Raw genomic sequence first — 19,622 nt, 5'->3', positions numbered from 1 at the left:
ATTCTGTTTGTTCACTCTTCATAGATATCACATGCTGAGAATTTTCAGCATTTTCTGTTTTTATTACAGCTTATAGTGCAATATGATAGTAATACTTAACATTTTGAAATAATGCCATCAGGGCAGATAGAAATTGACTGTTTCCTCTATTTGAAATGTTAAGTACAAGGGGCCAAGAATGAGACACAAAATTATATTAAATGTAAGCAATTGAGAACAGCAGACAGGAAAAGTATCTTCACAGAGTGTTATGACTGTGGGATGTCCATTCCCTAAACAAGTGGTTTTGGCAAACTGTATCAACATAGAGTCATACAACACGGAAACAAAGTCTTGGGCCCAACTCAGCCGTGTCTGCCACATGTCCTAAACTGATCTTATCCCATTTGCCAGCATTTCGCCCATATCACTTTAAACTCTGCCTATTCATGTATCCATCCAGATAATTTTTAAATGTTGTTATTGCACCCACCTCCACCATTTCCTCTGGCAGCTCATTCCATACATGCATCACCCTCTGCGTGAAAAGGTTTCCCCTCAGGTCCCTTTTAAACCTTCCCCCTGCCTCACCTTAAATCCTACCCCTCCAGTTTTGGACTCCTCTACCCTTCGAAAAAGACCTTGGCTGTTCACCCTATCCATGCCCCTCAGAATTTTATAAATCTTTAAGGTCATCCCTCAGCCTCCAACACACCAGTGGAATTAAGTTGTTTTGTAGTACAAAGGGAAGGAGGTTGAAGAGAAATAGGCACAGGATTGGTTAGTTGGATTAGAATGGCTTATCTGCCTGGGGGGTTAATATTGATTTAGACTGGTCAGGCTGAATGGACTATTTCCATGTTGTAATTTTAATGTACAAATCTAGGAATTTTATCCTGGTAGGTTTGGAAATACTTGTAAGTTAGTACAGATATCTGGTACATAATCCTTTTGATCTTGTGCACTTTCACATATGAATGAAATAGCTGGAAATATTGGCAGATGTTCAGATACCATGTCTACCAGAGCTCAGACCAAGCTAGGGTACCAGACAATGTGAGGTTACCTTCCCATTAGTATTCTACAGAGTCTTCATGATACTGTGCTCTGACCTTAACAAAATATAAAGAGATAACTTGTGCTCTTATCAGATGTCAAAATAACATTGTTGCATCGATCATGATTGATTCAATAGCACTGCTAAAAAGAATTAAAGGTTTCGAACAAATGCATCTTACTGTGTTCTTCAATTTTTATTGTATGTCTGAAAGCTAATTCTGACTAAAGAAATCAACGAGCATTTGGCTCATTTAAATACACTACATAATAGGCACAGCAATATGCTGCATCACTTAAAAAGATAGAGTTTAAATAATAGCTCCATTATTCAATGAATTTTATTTTATAAATACATTTTATTAATTTTAAACTTGCAGAATTAAAACCTCCTTCCACAGATGTCAAAATGACTATCTCACTTTTGGGTGGCCTCTCTGAATACATTTGCAGCTCATTAGTTGTACATGTCACTGGAATTAACTTCCTCTTTCCAATCAAAGTACCTACCAACACAGAAATACCCTTAAACATCTCAAAATATTCACATCCTGCTCATTGGTTTTGATTTGATCACCCTATCAACATCCTAGAGGTTATCACTAACCAGAAGCTGAACTGGGCTAACCATATAAATAAAGGTAAAAGTCACCAAAATCTTATCACACCATTGGGCCATCATTAGGGAGAGATGATTGGTGGTGGTTTAACTTGAGGCTCAGGTGAGGGGAGAGGCTGAGAAGAAGAGTCCTTCATGATAATCTCAGCCAATGCAAGAATTGAAACCACACTGTTGACTTCACAAAGTAGCCTTCCAGCCAGTATAAACACTGTGACTGCAAGAAACAGGTCAAAAGCTGGAAATTTTGCAACAAGTAACTCACCCTCTGACTCCTCAAAATCTGTCTACAATCTGCAAGACATAAGTAAAGAGCACAATGGAATATTCTCCACTCATCTGCATGAATGCAGCTCCAAGACACTCAAGATGCTTTCCACCAACCTAACTGATTAGCAGCCATTCACTACTTTAAACATTTCCTCCCTCCACAATGGAGGCTCAACGGCAGCACAGTGTATAATAATTACAAGATGCATTGTAGCTCCTCATCACGGTTCCTTTGACTGGATTCTTGAAACCCAGAACCTTTGTCATCGAGAACAGGAAGAGGAAGCAAGTGAACACCACTACTTGTAAGATCGCTCCCAAACCTGATTTCAAATGGCATCACCAATCCTTCACTGTCTCTGGGTCAAAATCTTGTTACTTCCTCACAGGACTATGGGTGTACCTACACCACATGCACTTCAGCATTTCAAAGGAAGAAACTCACCAGCACCTTCTCCATTCCAGCAATTAGAAATGGGTACTAAATGCTGTTCTAATCAGTAGTACTCAGTTCCCATGAATTAATAATTTCTTAAAGCCTTGCAGCACCATATTGTTTTCTATGCATGTATTGTATATTGCGACTTGGATATGCTTAATATTATTGCCACTGTAAATCATCAAAGTGTAAGTACATTTGAACAGCTGTTTTAGATGATAAATATTCAGTTTAATTTGTGACATTTTACTGCACCTGATGGACTGACGACTGGGACTGAAGACAGAACGGAAATCTTCTGCAAACTGCAGCAAAAAGCTACTGCAGTCAAGCCAATCATACTGTTATTGCTGCAAGTCAGAAAAGATTCAGATTGCAAGGTATATACTTCACTCATCAAAACTTACCAGGGCATTTGAATGTGAAAATTGCATAGTAAATTATGCAATTCAAGATATGAAAGATTTTAAGGTAAATAGTAAGAGATTGTTTCACTGATTCATAAGTCAGGATAAAAGAACCATACAATAAGAATTATCACAAGAGAAATAAAGATGAGTAGATAGGACACTTCTTTCCTACATGGGGAGTGAATGAATTCACTAAATTCTATATAAGAAACTGCAGAAGTAGAAGTTATAATATCATTGAATAGGGAATCAGAGAAATGGTTGGAAATGATGAATAAGAAAGGATAATTAGGTTCCTGCAGTTGGGGAGCTAGTACTGACACTGGCAGAATTGAATGCATGACCTTTTCCTGTGCTGTAATTTCTGTGATTCTACAAAGGGGAGAAAAACGAGCAATGTAATTTAAAATTTCAATTGATGCAAATGCTGAAATGCTCAACAATGCTGGATGAAAAATGACCATGTTCGATGTCATTCACTTTCTGCCACCCTGATACAAAAATAATAACATTGTTGGCTGACCACAGCAATCAATTTTGTTTGACTACAGTTGTACAGTTGTACAATTGCCATATTCCAAAGACAAATGAAAACATTGCAAGCATACGTTTAGCTGTATGGAAACCAGATATGGCAGGGCTCCGGTGAATTGCAGCCTGACTTTGAAAAGTTGGAACAACTCAATTTGATCAACTATTTCAAAAGGGTGATTATTGGGATGGGTTACTTTTTAAATTAAATATATTAATTTGCCCATTCAAAGTACTACTACTCTATTTGAACGCAATGAAATTAAAAACTATTAGAGCCATGCTAGAATTTATAAGTATCTCTATTTCTTGTAAATTCAGGAGAAATTTCATGCCTAACCTCATCTCGTCCTATAACCCTTCATGACTTTGTCTCTTCTCCAATTCTAGATTTTTGTGCGCCTCCGATTTTCTCCCCAACGAGTGGCCATGGTTTCAGCTACCTAGACTCTGAGGCTCTGCAATTCTCTTCTCAACCCCTCCACCTTGCAGCCTCTCTCCTCCCATTAGGTACTTATTAAAATATATCTGTTTGACCAGAGTTTACTCATCAAACTTAATATTTCCTTATGTAGTTGGCTCTCAAATTTTGTTTAATAATTTGAAGTGCCTGGAATATTTTGATATATTAAGGGTGTTATAAACTAAAGGTACATACTACAAGCCACCAGATAGCAGGAATATGAACTTTGATTTTTACAGTATGGGATTGTAAGTAGTGAAGAGCAAAGAGATGGAGGAATTGCTGAAATATGTACAAGAGCAGCGTGCTTACAGTCAAAAAGGAAGGAAGCGGAATCAGTAGATCATGTTACATTGAGGAAGCACTTCGAGAAGATGGATCACAAAACCATCAGGTTGAGTGTTGTTATGGAAAAGACAAGGAACAATTCAGCATAAAAATGTTTCAATAAAGGAAAACTAACTACAGTAATTTGAAAAGAAATTTGGTACAATTGCGTGGAATTGATTTGGAAAACAATATTGTACAATGGGAGGCATTCAAAGTGAAAATAGTTTAGTTGGAAAATAGATACATTTCTATGAAGGTGAAAAGTAGGTTATCCAGGGTGATGGCTTGCTGAATAACTACGGAAATATAGATTGAAATAAAGTTTTGACAATTGCTTGTGTCATAACATAACACAGCAGAGATTCAGGCTTAAATGTAGAAATAGCAGACATCTAAAAACTGAAGTAAATGAGGCAACGAGTGGACATGACAATAGATTAGCAGCTACCATTAAAGGACACATAAAGATAATTTACAAATGCAAATTTTTTAAAAAAAGAGTATTCAAAGGAAGGTTGGAGCTGATTAGGGAGAAAAATATTCTTGTGAGGACCAGGATGTGACTTGAGACATTAAATAAGTACTTTCCAATGTAAGTAAATGAAAAATTGAAGGCAGTCTCTGCTATGCATTGAAACATACATCACAGCAGGCAGGCTGTAGCGTCTGTATGCTCATTGAAGAATTTGATGCTCAATACGCCTGATAGAATCTGAGGGCGTTTCTGTTCCAAGTAACTTTATGAATATCTTGGTCTAATTGAATATGAATGATGCAAAGCACACTAAGTTTCACAAATTCACATTGTGATAGAAATCATAGGATTTTTATTTTTATGATATTGGTTGTGAGTCAATGGTCAAATGTAAAAGTGAAATACTGCTCCCAATGTCCACAAACCCACAGGTGAAGGATTATATCATACCACCTGCAGATTGCAGTTCCTGGCTTCCACAGTTGATGGAGTCAAAAAGTATGGCACTGGAAAAGCATAGCAGGTCAGGCAGCATCCGAGGAGCAGGAGAGTCAAGATTTCGAGCATAAGACCTTCATTAGGATTCCTGATAAAAGGCTTATGCCCGAAATGTCGACTCTCCTGCTCCTCGGATGATGCCTGACCTGCTGCGCTTTTCCAGCACCACACTTTTTGACTCTGATCTCCAGCATCTGTGGTCCTCACTTTCTCCAAAGTTGTTTGTCAGGCAACTGTACACATGCAACTGCAGATGAGGGACTATGCTTCCCACACTGTTCTTATGCAGAGAGTGACATTGTTATGCATGAAATGTAGTGACATTGACTATGATGCGTAAATGCATTCCCGCTTAGGGGCATTAGTCCCCAGTAAGAAATACCAGGTCCATTTGTTCCTACTCAGGTGGCCATTTTGATGGTCATCTTTGCATTTGAACAAATTAGTGCAAGTATTTCAAGCTGATACATGTTCACATAAACCAAATAAAGGGTACAAAAAGACCCACTCACCCAATATTTTTGTGCATTACAAAATGTATATTTTGCATTCAATCAAAAGTCATAGAATCTCTTAGGAAGGTGAAAAACTATGTGAAAGCCCAGGCTATTTAAAGAAAGAAATCTGGAAAATTCTGAACCCTTTGGGAATATTTATATTACCCATATGAGTACAGAGTCTCATTCCTTCAAAAGCTAAGAGAAATTAAAATTTAGTTTTAATTTATCTCTATGTCTCTTGCCTGTCTCATTCAATTCCAACTGTTTTGTCTTACTTTGTTGTCTGGACATCATTTAAATCCAATTCATATTTACAGTTCTTGGTTTATAATTCCTGGCTGAGACTCAGCAGCAGGATTTTAATAACACTGGAATGAAAAGCTGGAAGGTGTGTAGGCCGGTGAAATCACAGTAAACCTGTAATTCACTGGGATGGTTCTCCAGCTTAGTCCTGCTATTGGAGAGGTTCTCCCCTCTCCCAGTCCTGCTGAATCATCAGAGCTGTCAGGCCTCTGATTCGACTGCTGGAATGGTTCCATCAATGGCCATTTAAGAAGCTGTCTTCCATCCAATCCCACTGCCTAACCATACAGGCTCGTGAACTGTGTATGACCCCAAAGTCGGGATGTCGCCCTACTGGAAAACCCTGGACTGCATGTCACAGTGATTCTTTAGTTTGAGGCTTTGTTGAGCCACTTCAGTTTCTCCCCCATTCAGAGTACCACAAATACCCACCAGAGAGTGTCCCAATTGAATTATAGCAGGTGTCTGTTCAAACATTGACCGCAAACATTTGTGGACTGCTATTAGCAAGGTCAAACATGAGCAGTGTTCCTTCACCATTGACTACCAAGTCAAGGCTACTACCTGAATATGATTCAATATTCACTGGTCAGTTTGCAGCACTGGACCTACGTGGTTAGTGTCATGAGTGCTGACAGTGAGTGACCACATGCTATTTAACTGAGTGGGGCATCACAGTTGAGATCAACCTTGCCTTTATCCGTAGACTTACAACAAGGCAAGATCCAGAGGAAACTGCAGCAAGATTGTGATGCCAACTTTCATGTCTTTAATCCAATTTTGCAATTTTATTTTACTCAAATGAGTAGCTCTCCTTCTCAGGACAACAGTCCCATTAGAAATCAATAATTTGGTTTCTACCCTGGTGTCACTAAATCCAAAAATGGCCTGTTACTGTCCTGTCTTCTTCCTGATTAACACTTAATATGTTGACCACCCAAAAAGAGATCTTACATAATTCTCATCAGTTCTGCTGCTGTAGCTGCCTCTATTAAATGGTGCCCTCAATGTTAAGTACTCCAAGGCAGAGCATTAGTTTCAGGTAAATGACAAGTTCTTTTTTAAAAGCTTGTCCAACTATCTCCATTAATTTTCTCCTATTCCAGAATAGCCCTTTATTACTTGACCAGTGACATTTGAAGTGCAATTCCTGTCAAAGCACATGTTTTCGAAGAAGAATTAGAAATGTTATACATTAATTTTCAATTAGCATTCTTAAAGCTCAGGGAAAGAGAAAATGTTCATTTAACTCTGTTATTTAACAATCATGGATGGGTTCAGGTAATTGAAATCCATTTTGAACTGAACAGGAGTTGATAACGTGTAATTTGTTTCCATTGGAATTTTTTTTTAGTGTTGCCAAATGTTGCAGCGTTTGTTATCCATTCCCAATTGCCCCCAGAAAGTCTTGCCAGACCATTTCAGTGGTGGTTAAGTCAATCATATTGCTCTGGATTTGGATGCTGGACCAGGACAACAGATGCCCCATTGGACTTGAATAAACTGATGGGTTTTTATGATAAGTGATTATTTCATAATTTGTTGTCTCCATTGCTCAGACTAGCTTTCAGTTCTAGAATTTACTAATGAATGTAAATTCCACTAACTGCCATATCTCTACAAGATTATCAAGGATTTTGAGATTATTGGTCCAGTTTTATTGCCACCATGCCACTGTCTCCCATAATAAGTCTCCCGACTCAGGCGGCAGACTGTGTGGAGTTTGCACGTTCTCCCCGTGTCTGCGTGGGTTTCCTCCGGGTGCTCCGGTTTCCTCCCACAGTCCAAAGATGTGTGGGTCAGGTGAATTGGCCATGCTAAATTGCCCGTAGTGTTAGGTAAGGGGTAAATGTAGGGGTATGGGTGGGTTGCGCTTCGGCGGGTCGGTGTGGACTTGTTGCGCCGAAGGGCCTGTTTCCCCACTGTAAGTCTAATCTAATCTAATCTAATAATTAAATTAATGGAATTTAGTTTGACAATCATTTACAAAGGCCTCAAGAAAATAACAAAATCCAAGTGGAACTCTGAATGGAATACTTTTCTAGGCCAGCAATCACCTTCAGGTCAAAAAAGGAGAATAGAAGCCTGTCAAAGTATCTGAGTCACAGAGTACACAATGCCTTCAATGAGCATTTCCTAGCAATCCAGCCTTCATTTTTAGTGGCAATATTCCAATTCCATTTGAAACTCAATAGTTAAGGAATTAATACATTCTTAAACATTGCTACTAACCCAAACAAAAAGAGCGTGCTGCACATGTTGTCACTCACCTAGTTGGTCGATAGTCTGGGATAGATCGATCCAGTGAAATCTTGTTACTCAGATACGTATTGTATCCGTACTTTTCATAGGCTCCTGCAGCTTCTCTTTCTTCTTCATTAGTGAGTGTAGCTGGCAATCCTCCCTGTCCGCGTCCTCCAAAGCCTTCAATGAGTCCAAGAGATTTTGATAAGCCTAAGTGGGAGTCAACATCATGAAAATGGGCCACAGTAAGTACATCATCTTACAAATTTTATATAGATTTTTTTTCAGAGAGTCTCACTTTTCCTTGGAAAAGAAAGCCAAACACAACAGTACCAATGTGTTGATTTGAGAACTTAACACAGATTGAAGACAAAAAAGGATAATAAAACTTCCAAATTCATGAATCCTTGGTGCCTCAACCATCAATCTAGTTTGGCAGGAATGAAAAAAACATGCAAAATGTCACATAGGCTTCATGGGAGGGGAACTAAGACTTGCTGCGTTCGTTTTCCAGGGGCAGAATAGAGCCACAGTTCTAAAGTAAACTGAAATTTCTGCCACCCATGTCGGGCCAGAGATTATTCAGAATCACCTTGGGGTCACCTAAAGTATTTGCTAAGCCCTTTTCTGCCATTACAAGGGGCCTACCATCTGTTTTAAGACTTTGCCCAGAAATATGTTAGTTCCTTAAAGAGAGGTTTCCATCAAAAACATAAGTTTTTTTTTAACTTCATGAGGAGCCAGGTCTCCACTCAGGCTCCACGTCATCCCAACAAGTTGAAGATGGCCTGCATTGGTCTCTCCCCCAAGGCTGTTTACTCATGGGCCTATGTCAGTGAGACAGCTGGGCCAAATTGGGCATCTTCAAACTGCCAGACTGTTCTCGACATCAACTGATCTGCATCTCAAATGAATTTTTTTTAAAAATTCATTCACAATGAGGGTATCATCAGCTGGGCTAGCATTGATTGCCCATCCCTAATTGCCCAGAAGGCAGTTAAGAATCAACCACATTGCTTTGAGTCTGGAGTCACATGAAGGCCAGACTGGGTGAGGATGGTAGTTTCCTTCCTAAAAAGACATTAGTGAACCCAAATGGGTTTTTTCTAACGTATGACAGTGTCTTCATGGTCATCACTAGACTCTTAATTGCAGATTTTTTTAGTGTATATGTCAAACATCTTTCACATATTACAATTATAAGTTCAAACTACTCCAGAAATGGCAATGTGTCTATGTTGCTTCTTCAAAGCTGGGTCCCCAGAACATGACCTGGATCTCTGAATTAACAGTCCAGCAATAATACCGCTAGGCCATTTCTTCCCCCTATCTGCTGTTGACATCTGAAGTTTGAGGGTAAATTTCAGCCAAGTTGCAACCTCTGTCTTTTAAATTGATCATCTCACTCCCTTTCCCTCACCCTGAAAAAACAAAACAGGCTGAAACAAATTTCTATCTCAAGACTTCAGTTTTAATATTTCGAAGCAATTGCTTAGACGAAAACTCCAGTTAGTCATTTGACCTTTAAATCGTTCCCCAGTGATTCAACCTTTCATTCACGTAACAGTTAATCTGACAAGAGCACATCTATTCCATGTAAAAAATTATTCACTCTTTCATTTCTATTACCACTGGAGATTTTCTCTTTAAAATGGGAACTCAGTTCCCACTGTGATTGATTCTGACCTGGAGTCTCTCATCGTCAATTACTCATTATGACCTAAAATCCTTTAAAAATCATCATTTATACATCAATGTAAAAGGCTGAGAATATCCTGTGTTAGATCATCTGAATAGTTACTGGACCCAGAATTTTCCTTTGCTAAGTGTTTGGTTTTGCAATCACCACCTCAGTACACAGGATCATTCTTAAAGTCAGGAATTTATTTTGAGTGGGATTATTTCCCATTGATGGATATCTATATTAATTGATGTTGTTCAAAATGAGAATCTGCCACATATTTCCAATTATGTTTGAGGCTCCCTTTTGAACTTAGTCACTTTTTTTGCCTTTTCCACCCCTTCATTCATTTTTGCCCCCATCTTACATGCAAGATACAAAACACAGTCCGCATAAATGGTTTGCAAATGCCAGTACTTCCTCTTGTTCATTTGCCCAGCACCTCGGACAAGATCTCCATTTGGCAGTTTTTAATTGCCTGCACATCCTGATATTCTGACCAATTCTAGATCTCTAATCGACTTGCTATTTGATGTTATTACGCATCTATGGAGCAGAAGGACTTGAACTCGAATTTGAACCCAGGCCTCCTGGTCCAGAATTAGGGACACTAGTGTCACACGAGAAATCTGTGAAGTAATGTATTTGGAGATTGCAGGTTGAAGCACGGTCAATTAATCAGGAGGCCAACACATGAAGCAACATAGACACATTGCCATTTCTGGAGTAGTTTGAACTTATAATTGTAATATGTGAAAGATGTTGTGCATGTGTCAAGCTTTCAAACCACAAAGGAATACTTATTGTGTTCTAGATTAGATGTGAATCTATTCAATAAATGTGTAAATGGCTCAATCACATATTCTCACTCCAAATTTAGCATCAGTGTAACAGATGCTGAATTTATGGAGCGTAAGCCAAAGGTATCAAAGTTAACTTATAATGTGAGCATAGCCTTTGCATTTAGCAGAAAAGCATTAGCTTACCTCTTCTCAATATGAAACATAGAAACATAGGATTAGTGGAGAATGGCACCATGGTCAGCATCGAACCTGGTGGACTGAAGGGACAGGAACATGCCCTTCAGTCCACCAGGTTCAATGCTGACCATGGTGCCATTCTCCACTAATCCTATCCACCTCCACACGGTCCATATTACTCTATTTCCTGCATGTTCATGTGGTTGTCTAAATGCCTCTTTAACATTGCTGTCTTTTCTGCTTCTATGACTTCTGCTGACAATGCATTTCAGGCACTTACTACCCTCTGTATAAACAATGCTCCTCATACATCTGCTTTAAACCATTCCCTTCTCACCTTTAACTTCTGCCCCAAAGTATTTGACATGTCCACCAATGGGAAGAAGACTCCAGCTATCCAGCCTATTCATGCCTCTCACCTTTTCATATACTTCTGACAGGTTGCCCCTCAGCCTCCAGTGCTGTAGCGAAAACAACCCAAGTTTGACCAACCTCTCCTTATAGCTAATACACTTTAATCCAGGCAATATCATGGTAAATCTCCTACATTCTTATCATTCTCCATAACTATCTTAAACCTTATCAATTATGATCACTGTTCCCAAAATGCTCTCAGACTGAAACTTAGATCATCTAGCCAGGCTCATCCTCCAAAAATCTTCTTTGTGATTAAACACCAGACAAAAGATGATTTGTAAGAAATTCTGAAACAAATGGAAATTCAAATCTCTAAAAAACATGACTTCTGCTAGCAAAATCATTTTTTTTAAAAAGTCGTTTCTTCATCATTCCATTACTTCTAAGTCATGGATGAGCTTCTGCTGCTTCACAGCGCCCGTGTGAAGGGGTTTAGTCAGGTTTGACGGCAGTTTGTTCTAAGATACATTTATTTAATCAGGACACTCTTAGCCAGTGAACATCTGATCTCCAAAATCATCACTCAAGACAGGATGCAAGCGGCTCTCCAAGGCAACAGGTTCCTCCTCTTTCTCTGAATCCATGCATAAATTCCATCCTTGGACCTTGAGTGGACCTACCCTTTCCCTAGTTGCGCTTTTACTTCTAATATACTTATAAAATGCCTTGGGATTCTCCTTAATCCCACTTGCCAAGTACATCTCATGGTCTCTTCTGGCCATCTTCATTTCTTGTTTAAGTTCTTTTTGGCTTCCATTATATTCCTTTATATTTATCGCAATTTCCTAAACCTCACGTTTGCTTCCTTTTTGACTCAAATTTCAAGACTTCTTTTCATCCAAGGTTCCCAAATTCTGCCATCCTTATCTCTCACCCTCAAAGAGTCCTGGTCCTGGAATCTGATCTTTAAAAGACTCCCACTCTGGCACCACCAGATGTAGCTGCTATTTCAGGCTCTCTTACTGACTGTGGCATTCCCCTTCAGCTTACTGTAAAAAATCCCTGAGGTGGATGTGTCTGAGTTAATGTTTGTGACAGAACAGCAACAAGTGTTGGATGAATGCAATTTGCCCTGCCTGGAATTGTCCTGGAACAGATGTTACAATGAACTTCCTCATGAGGAGCATTATAGGGACGAGGGCAACATCACCAGGTGTCCTACTGGCTACAATGGAAACTCAGCTCACTGGTTTAAATATCCATTCTGCCTGTGACAGCACATGAAATACTATAGACTGAGGGAGTAGTTTATCCAGCAACATCAGTACATTCTTACAGCTATCCTTCAACGGATGGATAAAAACATCCAATCAAAAAACAGAGATGATAAGTGTGGCCTTCAGTGGCATGATTTTGAGGTCCTAATCAAGAATAACCTAGATTTATGTAGCATTTTTAATGTCACTCACAATCCCCCAGGTGCAGTCAAAGGCAAAATCTGACACTGAGCCACTGGAAGAGATATTGGGTAGAATTGGACTTAATTAGACTTGAAGGTGGCATAGCATATCTCCATCACCTTCCTGCTCCTGCTGGATTCATTTCTGGACAGAACAGCTCAAGCTCCATCTTCCTGACCTACTGCCAATTGAAATCCTTAAGTGGTTAACTAATACATAAGGGCCTTGCTGTGCCTAGGCTGCAATTATTGCAGCCCCAAGATGGGACAGGAAAGAGTCAGCCAACCTACCTGATTAACTGGTGCGAGTAAGGTTGGATGGTGGTAGTGAAAGCTGTTGGATTCTCCCTCGATCTGCTCTAATCTGTGCATGTTTGAGGCACATGAACCAAACCAGGAGTCGGTCAATGAAAGCACCCTCTCCTGGTTTCCAGAACCGCTGCCCCAGTAACCAGCCCTCATAAAACATGCACTGTTCCCATAGGAAATCCTCCATTCTGGGACTCTGGGTGGGGAGTGCTTTATCAATTGCAGCCTGGACATCACTTTGGTGCTCCAAACTCTCTGACTGACCAGAAGCTCATGGCAGTCTGGACTTCCTCATCATACAGTGGAGATGCAGAAATAAATCCACAAAACAACCAGGCAGTTGCTGACTTCACCACCTAATCACTGTGATCGTTTGGGAGAGATTGAAAGAGAAGAATCTGCAGGGGCAGTCACACACCAGTAACAGAGCCTGTCAGGTCTTCTTCTTTTAAGTTAAATGCAAAGAAAAGGAAACTGATGTGTTAAAGACATGTAGGCAGTTACTGCAGCTTAAAGCATTTCAGCAGCATTTAGAAGACCACTGCAGTGTCTGATTCTTTGGAAGTCAATGGCCCAAAATGTTTGGATTCCTCATTTGATTTGTTATTATTAGCAATAAGGCCAAGGAAACACAATGTTTCTGTGACAGCATTGAAAGGCTAACAAAAGGATAATGCAATTCTATGGAGAAAGCTGGCCATAGTAATAAATGCCCCTGAGGTTATTAATCAATTGGTCATTCAATGCCAGCAGATTGTGACGGCCTCCCCAGGGTGGCCTCAGTAAAAAGAGACTCTAAGCATCTCAACTAATACAATTATCAAAGCACATTTTCTATGTGCATCCTTATTGTGTAGCCCTGTGTTTCAGAACATGAACTAATTCACTGAAATGTTCCCAGGGAGGCTTAAAGTTGTTCACATCCACTTTGCTTTTGAAATGCTCTTTCACTACCAGCCTGAAGTAGCAAAAATGTGAAAACCTCACTGATGGATTTGCTAACTTCCTGCACCAGTTCTGCTTACTCATATCTGCAGTAGCCTTCTGTTTGTTCAGAAGCAAAGCTTCTTCACACTCTCTTACTTTCCAGTTAAAAGGAGAAACCAGTTTCAGGGCAGATAGGGAGAGAATCACTTCCTAGTTGCCTCCCCATTGAAGATCAGCACATGGGACCCTGAGGTGCTGAGGTGGGGGGGGGGGGGGGGGGGGGGGGGTGGAATTGTCAACTTAAGTTCTTGCTGCTCAAAACCAATCCTTAATCAGAATATATAATTAATGGTGAAATCAATTGCTTATTGCAGAAGAGCACTGACCATTGGTTAGCTCTGATAACTCTTTTAATCTCACTTTATTTTCATATTCCTCAGGGAATGCCAACATTAGGTAGCAGAGGGTATCAGTGAGTATTGTTAGCATAACTATTAGGATCACCTACCTGAGCACTTCCAAGGCCATATTGCTGCAGGCTCTCATTCCTACCATTGGTTATTGAGTGGTACGCTAAGTGGTTCAGGCTGTCTGGAAAGATTTTCTAACACAGATGTCCGTCAATTCCAATTCAGTTGCCTTTCCTACCAATATCTACTGTACCTGCTATTGGTGCAGTCATACTATGAGCAGCAGGTTGATGATTGAGTATTCTTCCATGTGCTCTTGGACATTTAAATCTGTCAAACTCCTTCTACTCTGTTCCCAAGAGATGCCTGAGATTGCCTGTGAAGAAGATAAATCACAATGGAGGAAGACTTGCTTGCGCCTATACTCTTATCTCCTGAAAGAGTGAATGAAGAAGCTGCCTTACACAGTATGCAAGGAATGGCTAAGTAAGTGACTTTGCCAAAGTTGTTGATGGTATTGAATCTATCTACAATTGATAGAAAGGAATAGGATTACTTAGCAAACTAAAAATACATCCTAAACATTTCTAAACCTAATCAAATCACATTTGCATTGAGTGTCATTCAAAGAACAGCAGATAATACCTGGGAAGGTATAAAATTATTACTTTTTCCTTGTTTCAGGTACAGATCCCCCATGTAAAGAATGCATATTTATAATTTGCAGAGTAGTTAGAATCCCACCCGAACAAATCTTTTCCAACAGGGCAACCATCAATATATAATTTGTTTCAATGGGGTAATCTTTTGTAAGTGGACCGAGTAGTCAGCTATGTATTTCACATTGAGGTGGATAAGATAAATATCTCATTGTCCGGCTGGGATAGCTCTAGCCCTTTCTCCACACCGTAACCCTGGTAAACAATACATACAAAGCACTTAACGGTAGTTTTGTAAATAACCACCAACAATCTACTGGAATGGACCAGACCAGACCCTCCAAACCATATTATAGAGATAGCCTTATCCTTAACATACTTTTAAACACAAATGTAAGGTGCTGTGTTCCAGATGTAATTTGATAGGTCCACCACTAGGTTTTATTCGAAACACACTTCAACACAATTAAAATAGAACAAAAGAAAGAGCAGGCGTAACTTTACTCTACAGAAATACATAACAAGATAATGTATTATTTAACCACTAATCATCAACTGTTTCAATATGGGCAGCATCCCATAAACGCATCCTCTGGCACAAATACAATTCAGTAAAACAGTTATGATTCTCACATGCTATCTCTCTTTTCTATCCAGAGGGAAAAAACAATCTGCCACTTTTGAATTTTACGACTTCACTCTAACAGCTGGGAACACAAGCTTTTAGCTCCAGTAGCCAGAGGAAAACTTCTGGAAAAACTAACTGAAAGCAAAATTAAAAACTTCCCTGGGTCTATGAGGCTCCTAACCCCGCCCATTCATGTTTCTTTGTCTCACTTTTAAGAAAAAAAAACACCCAGGGAGAACTCAAAAGCTGTTTACCAACTGTGTCACCGCTATGACTATACTTCTCTGCAAGAGAAAACAGCACAGACACATCTCTTGAAGGCACAGTATCACCACACTGCACTCAGGGAGGGAAGTGAAGAAGAATAAGAATCTTTTATAAGCTGTTTTACAATCTTAAGAACTGATTTTATATTCTTCCCAATTTTATCAGAAGCAAACAAAACATCTCCACTTTCAGACATCATTTTCACAGTTGTGAAAAAATATTTAGGACAACTAAAATGCAAATGTCTTAACATTTGGAAAGACAGTGATAGACAGAGTTAAAGCAGATCTGAATGTGCAATAATAGTGCATAGACTGAACAGAGCTGTTAAACTCACTGAAGCTTTCAAAACAGCAGTCAGAAGGAGGTGCTAACCAAGCAGTGAAGCTGTCAAAATATTTAAAACTCCTTCCCTGTACATAATTGAAAAAGAAACTTCTAAAATGTGCTTGGTTTTATTAAGGGTTCTGATCAGATTAGTGCTTCACAACTTTCCATTATCACAGTGGGGTGCCAGTCATTTCATAATTTGCTTGACAACTCCAAGTTAAACATTAAAAACTCTTTGAAGTTGGACTATGAATTCTAATGCATATTATATAGCAGATTAAAGGAAGTTAAATGTAATGGATAGGATTTTATCAATGAACTTGTTATTTTAGAAATAGTGAATTAATCAATTGATACTTCAGAATTTGACTGAATCTCAGTATATATGAGTCCTGAGGTCTACCAACAATGAACACTGAATGGAGGTGGCATGTTAGATGTAAGGGCAAAGGGCATTAGGTGGATGAACACATTAGAACCAAGTTGGCAGAGATCCTGTTGGACATTTGATGAGTGAATGGGCAAAGGATGATGAAAATGCCCACAGAGGCCGGTATCCTGTCACTGTCACCCTTTATGTAAATCTGCATAGTACTTGACACTGGTCTGGCTCCCTCAGAGCCAGCTCTCAGAGTGAACAGGGTGTCTGACACTCCTGTTTATATTTGTCATTCAGGGCTCCCTGATTAACAGTCCAAATCAGGGAAGTCATATTCTATGAGGTCCACCTGGCTGACCTCATTACAGTCAATACATTCCTCCCTCTCTAAGTCCAGAGATGTAGGCTTATTCTTTTTCCTGTAGCCTCTCCTAGGGTGTTTACACACTGGGTCCGGTTCCTCCAACTCAGCTTTGCTTATGGGCGGTGTGTACGTATAGCCCACCTCTTACACCTGGATCGCTTTTTCAGGTGGTGAAGGCATTGAGGCTGTGACATCCATCATATCTGTCTCCTTTGCTGCTCAACAGAGGAGAGCCCATGGGTTCCCACAGTCTTTCTGGCTGTTCTGGGGGTGGGATATGTTTTGCTCCTAGCTGCAAATGTGTTGCTGGTCAAAGCACAGCAGGCCAGGCAGCATCTCAGGAATAGAGTTTCTCTATTCCTGAGATGCTGCCTGGCCTGCTGTGCTTTGACCAGCAACACATTTGCAGCTGTGATTTCCAGCATCTGCAGACCTCATTTTTTACTCTATGTTTTGCTCCTACCCCATTTGTGACTTCCATGTGCTTGTTCAGGATCATTGCACTGACCTGTACTTTATAGATCACATGGCCTCACATCAAGTAAGTGAGAAGCTTTAGGTTGTTCCTTTAAGATCATCGTTAAAATTTCCTGTTGGACTATAACCTGGTGTTGTATGGTTTTTACCTTTGTCCACCCCAGTCCAACACTGGCACCTCCACTTCAAAGTTTCCGCCAGACCATGACACAATGGATGGTTTGGAACTGTCCTTACATGCCAAATGCCATCTGACTTTAGAAAATACTCAAATTCCCTGTTGGTAAATAGTGGCCTAAAGTCTGGGAGTCCATGTATTGCAATGAATGCTTTTCTATCACCATCTCATGTTTGACAAATGAACTGAATGCATGTCCAGCCACTTTGAGTAGGCATCCACAATGGCCAAGAATGTTAAGCCCATGAAAGGGCCAGCACAGTCAACATGTAACTGAGTCCAGGGTTTACCTAGCCATTCCCATGAATGTGGGGAGCTGCCAGTGGTAATTTTTGTCTTTGTTGGCACTCTGGCCCACTAATGCAGATATGACTTCATCCAATCCTGGCCACCAAGCATAACCTCTCGCCAATATGTTCATTTTCGTTAGCCCTGGATGACCCTAGTGGAGTGCAGCCAGTATCTGGTGGTGGCCTTTACTTGGGACAATCACTCTTGCTCCCTATTATCAATGCCATCCTCTATGATGATCTGGTCTTATCAGGTCCTGAAGTCAATGATCAGTTCTTTTATTTTGTTGACATTGAGAGAGAGATTGTTATCATTACATCATGATATCAAGTAAAAAGTGAGGTCTGCAGATGCTGGAGATCAGAGCTGAAAATGTGTTGCTGGTTAAAGCGCAGCAGGTCAGGCAGCATCCAAGGAACAGGAAATTCGACGTTTCGGGCTAAAGCCCTTCATCCTGATGAAGGGCTTTAGCCCGAAATGTCGAATTTCCTGTTCCTTGGATGCTGCCTGACCTGCTGCGCTTTAACCAGCAACACATTTTCAGCATCGTGATATCAAGCCCTGCATCTCCTTCCTGTAATCTGACTCAGCATTATTTGATATCCAGCCTACAACAGTGGTGTCATCAATGAACTTGTAGATGGCATTTGTACGAAATTTAGCCGCACAGTCATGAGTGGGCAGGGATTATAGTCGGGTGCTGAATACATATCCTTGCAGAGCACCGTTATTGAGGATGAGGAGAAGGTGCTGTTGTCTATCCTCAATAATTGTGGTCTATAGACTAACAAATTCATCAGGCTTCACAATGGTGCTGCCCATTCTACAAACTGGACTGGTTTAATGATTCCTTCACTTTCAACTCTCTGGAATACTGCCTTTACTTTTGCCCATAAGGCAAATGGCACTGGGCTGACTTTGCAGAATCATGGAATTGTTTCCTGGTCAACATGCAAGGTGACCTTTGTCTCCTTTGATAGTCTCTGCACCTTTGTGTAAAACTTCGAAGTATTTAATTAGGATTTCACTCAAACAGCAATATTGTAATCAAACAGTATTGAGCCAATCAAGGTAAATCTTTTCCAACCAATTCCGCCCCATCAAACTGAAGCCCAAGCCTTTTATTACGATCAGTCGTTACCGTACCACCTGCTTCTCATATGAAACCAGACCCTTAATCTGTAAATATTCCCTGATATAGGTTCTCAGTCTATCTGAGGTCTTATACTAACTTAAGGGTTAGAGTCCAGAGTGAATTTTGTTAAAGACTGATTCTGTGATCGCTGATACAGCTGCACCAGTATTAACCTCCATTAGAACCGAGTGACCATTTAACCAGATGTTTGTTTTGATTGGTTCGGATTTGGATGTTGCTAAGCAATTTAAATGTTCCAAACCAAATGTAGATGGACTTTCCAGGGTGTGCACTCTCCTGGATACTGGTTTATGAGTTCTCTTACTCAATTTAGGCTGAGGGGTCCTCTTTCGCTGTCTTGAGTCCACATATCAGCAACAACTACAATGATTTGCTGTCCCATATCCTGAAGAAAGCATTAATCGTTTGGCCTAGTCTTGGCTTTGTTTTGGGGATTTTACTTGGGTTGACTTAGAAACCCTATGTTCAGGGTATGTCCTGAGTGAAGCTATGCAATTACCTTCACTTAAATGGTGTTTCCCAAGGTCAGTCGGCCAAGCAAGTATCAGATTACCCTGTAACACATATGCTCCACTTGCCGCAGTGACAAAACCAGCAATAGTGTCTGTTTGCACCTCATGGTTACCTCATCAATCCCATTGCCAAACAGTCTC

General features: G+C 40.1%; 1 protein-coding gene across 3 annotated transcripts in view; it reads right to left on the bottom strand.

Annotated features, from left to right (window-relative positions):
• galnt17 (polypeptide N-acetylgalactosaminyltransferase 17) overlaps nucleotides 1-19,622 on the bottom strand; it is a 416,470-nt gene that overhangs the window by 362,941 nt on the left and 33,907 nt on the right. For 2 of the 3 annotated variants that reach the window (XM_060848468.1, XM_060848466.1), the window contains exon 3: nucleotides 8,144-8,327. In XM_060848468.1, the coding sequence (XP_060704451.1) occupies nucleotides 8,144-8,327 (184 nt within the window). The remainder of the gene's footprint in view (nucleotides 1-8,143; nucleotides 8,328-19,622) is intronic. The other variant, XM_060848469.1, reaches the window with a different exon arrangement.

The sequence above is a fragment of the Hemiscyllium ocellatum genome, chromosome 31 (genome assembly GCF_020745735.1).
Source record: "Hemiscyllium ocellatum isolate sHemOce1 chromosome 31, sHemOce1.pat.X.cur, whole genome shotgun sequence".
In the NCBI taxonomy this organism is placed as follows: domain Eukaryota; kingdom Metazoa; phylum Chordata; class Chondrichthyes; order Orectolobiformes; family Hemiscylliidae; genus Hemiscyllium; species Hemiscyllium ocellatum.
This window is presented reverse-complemented; position numbering and strand designations above follow the sequence as displayed.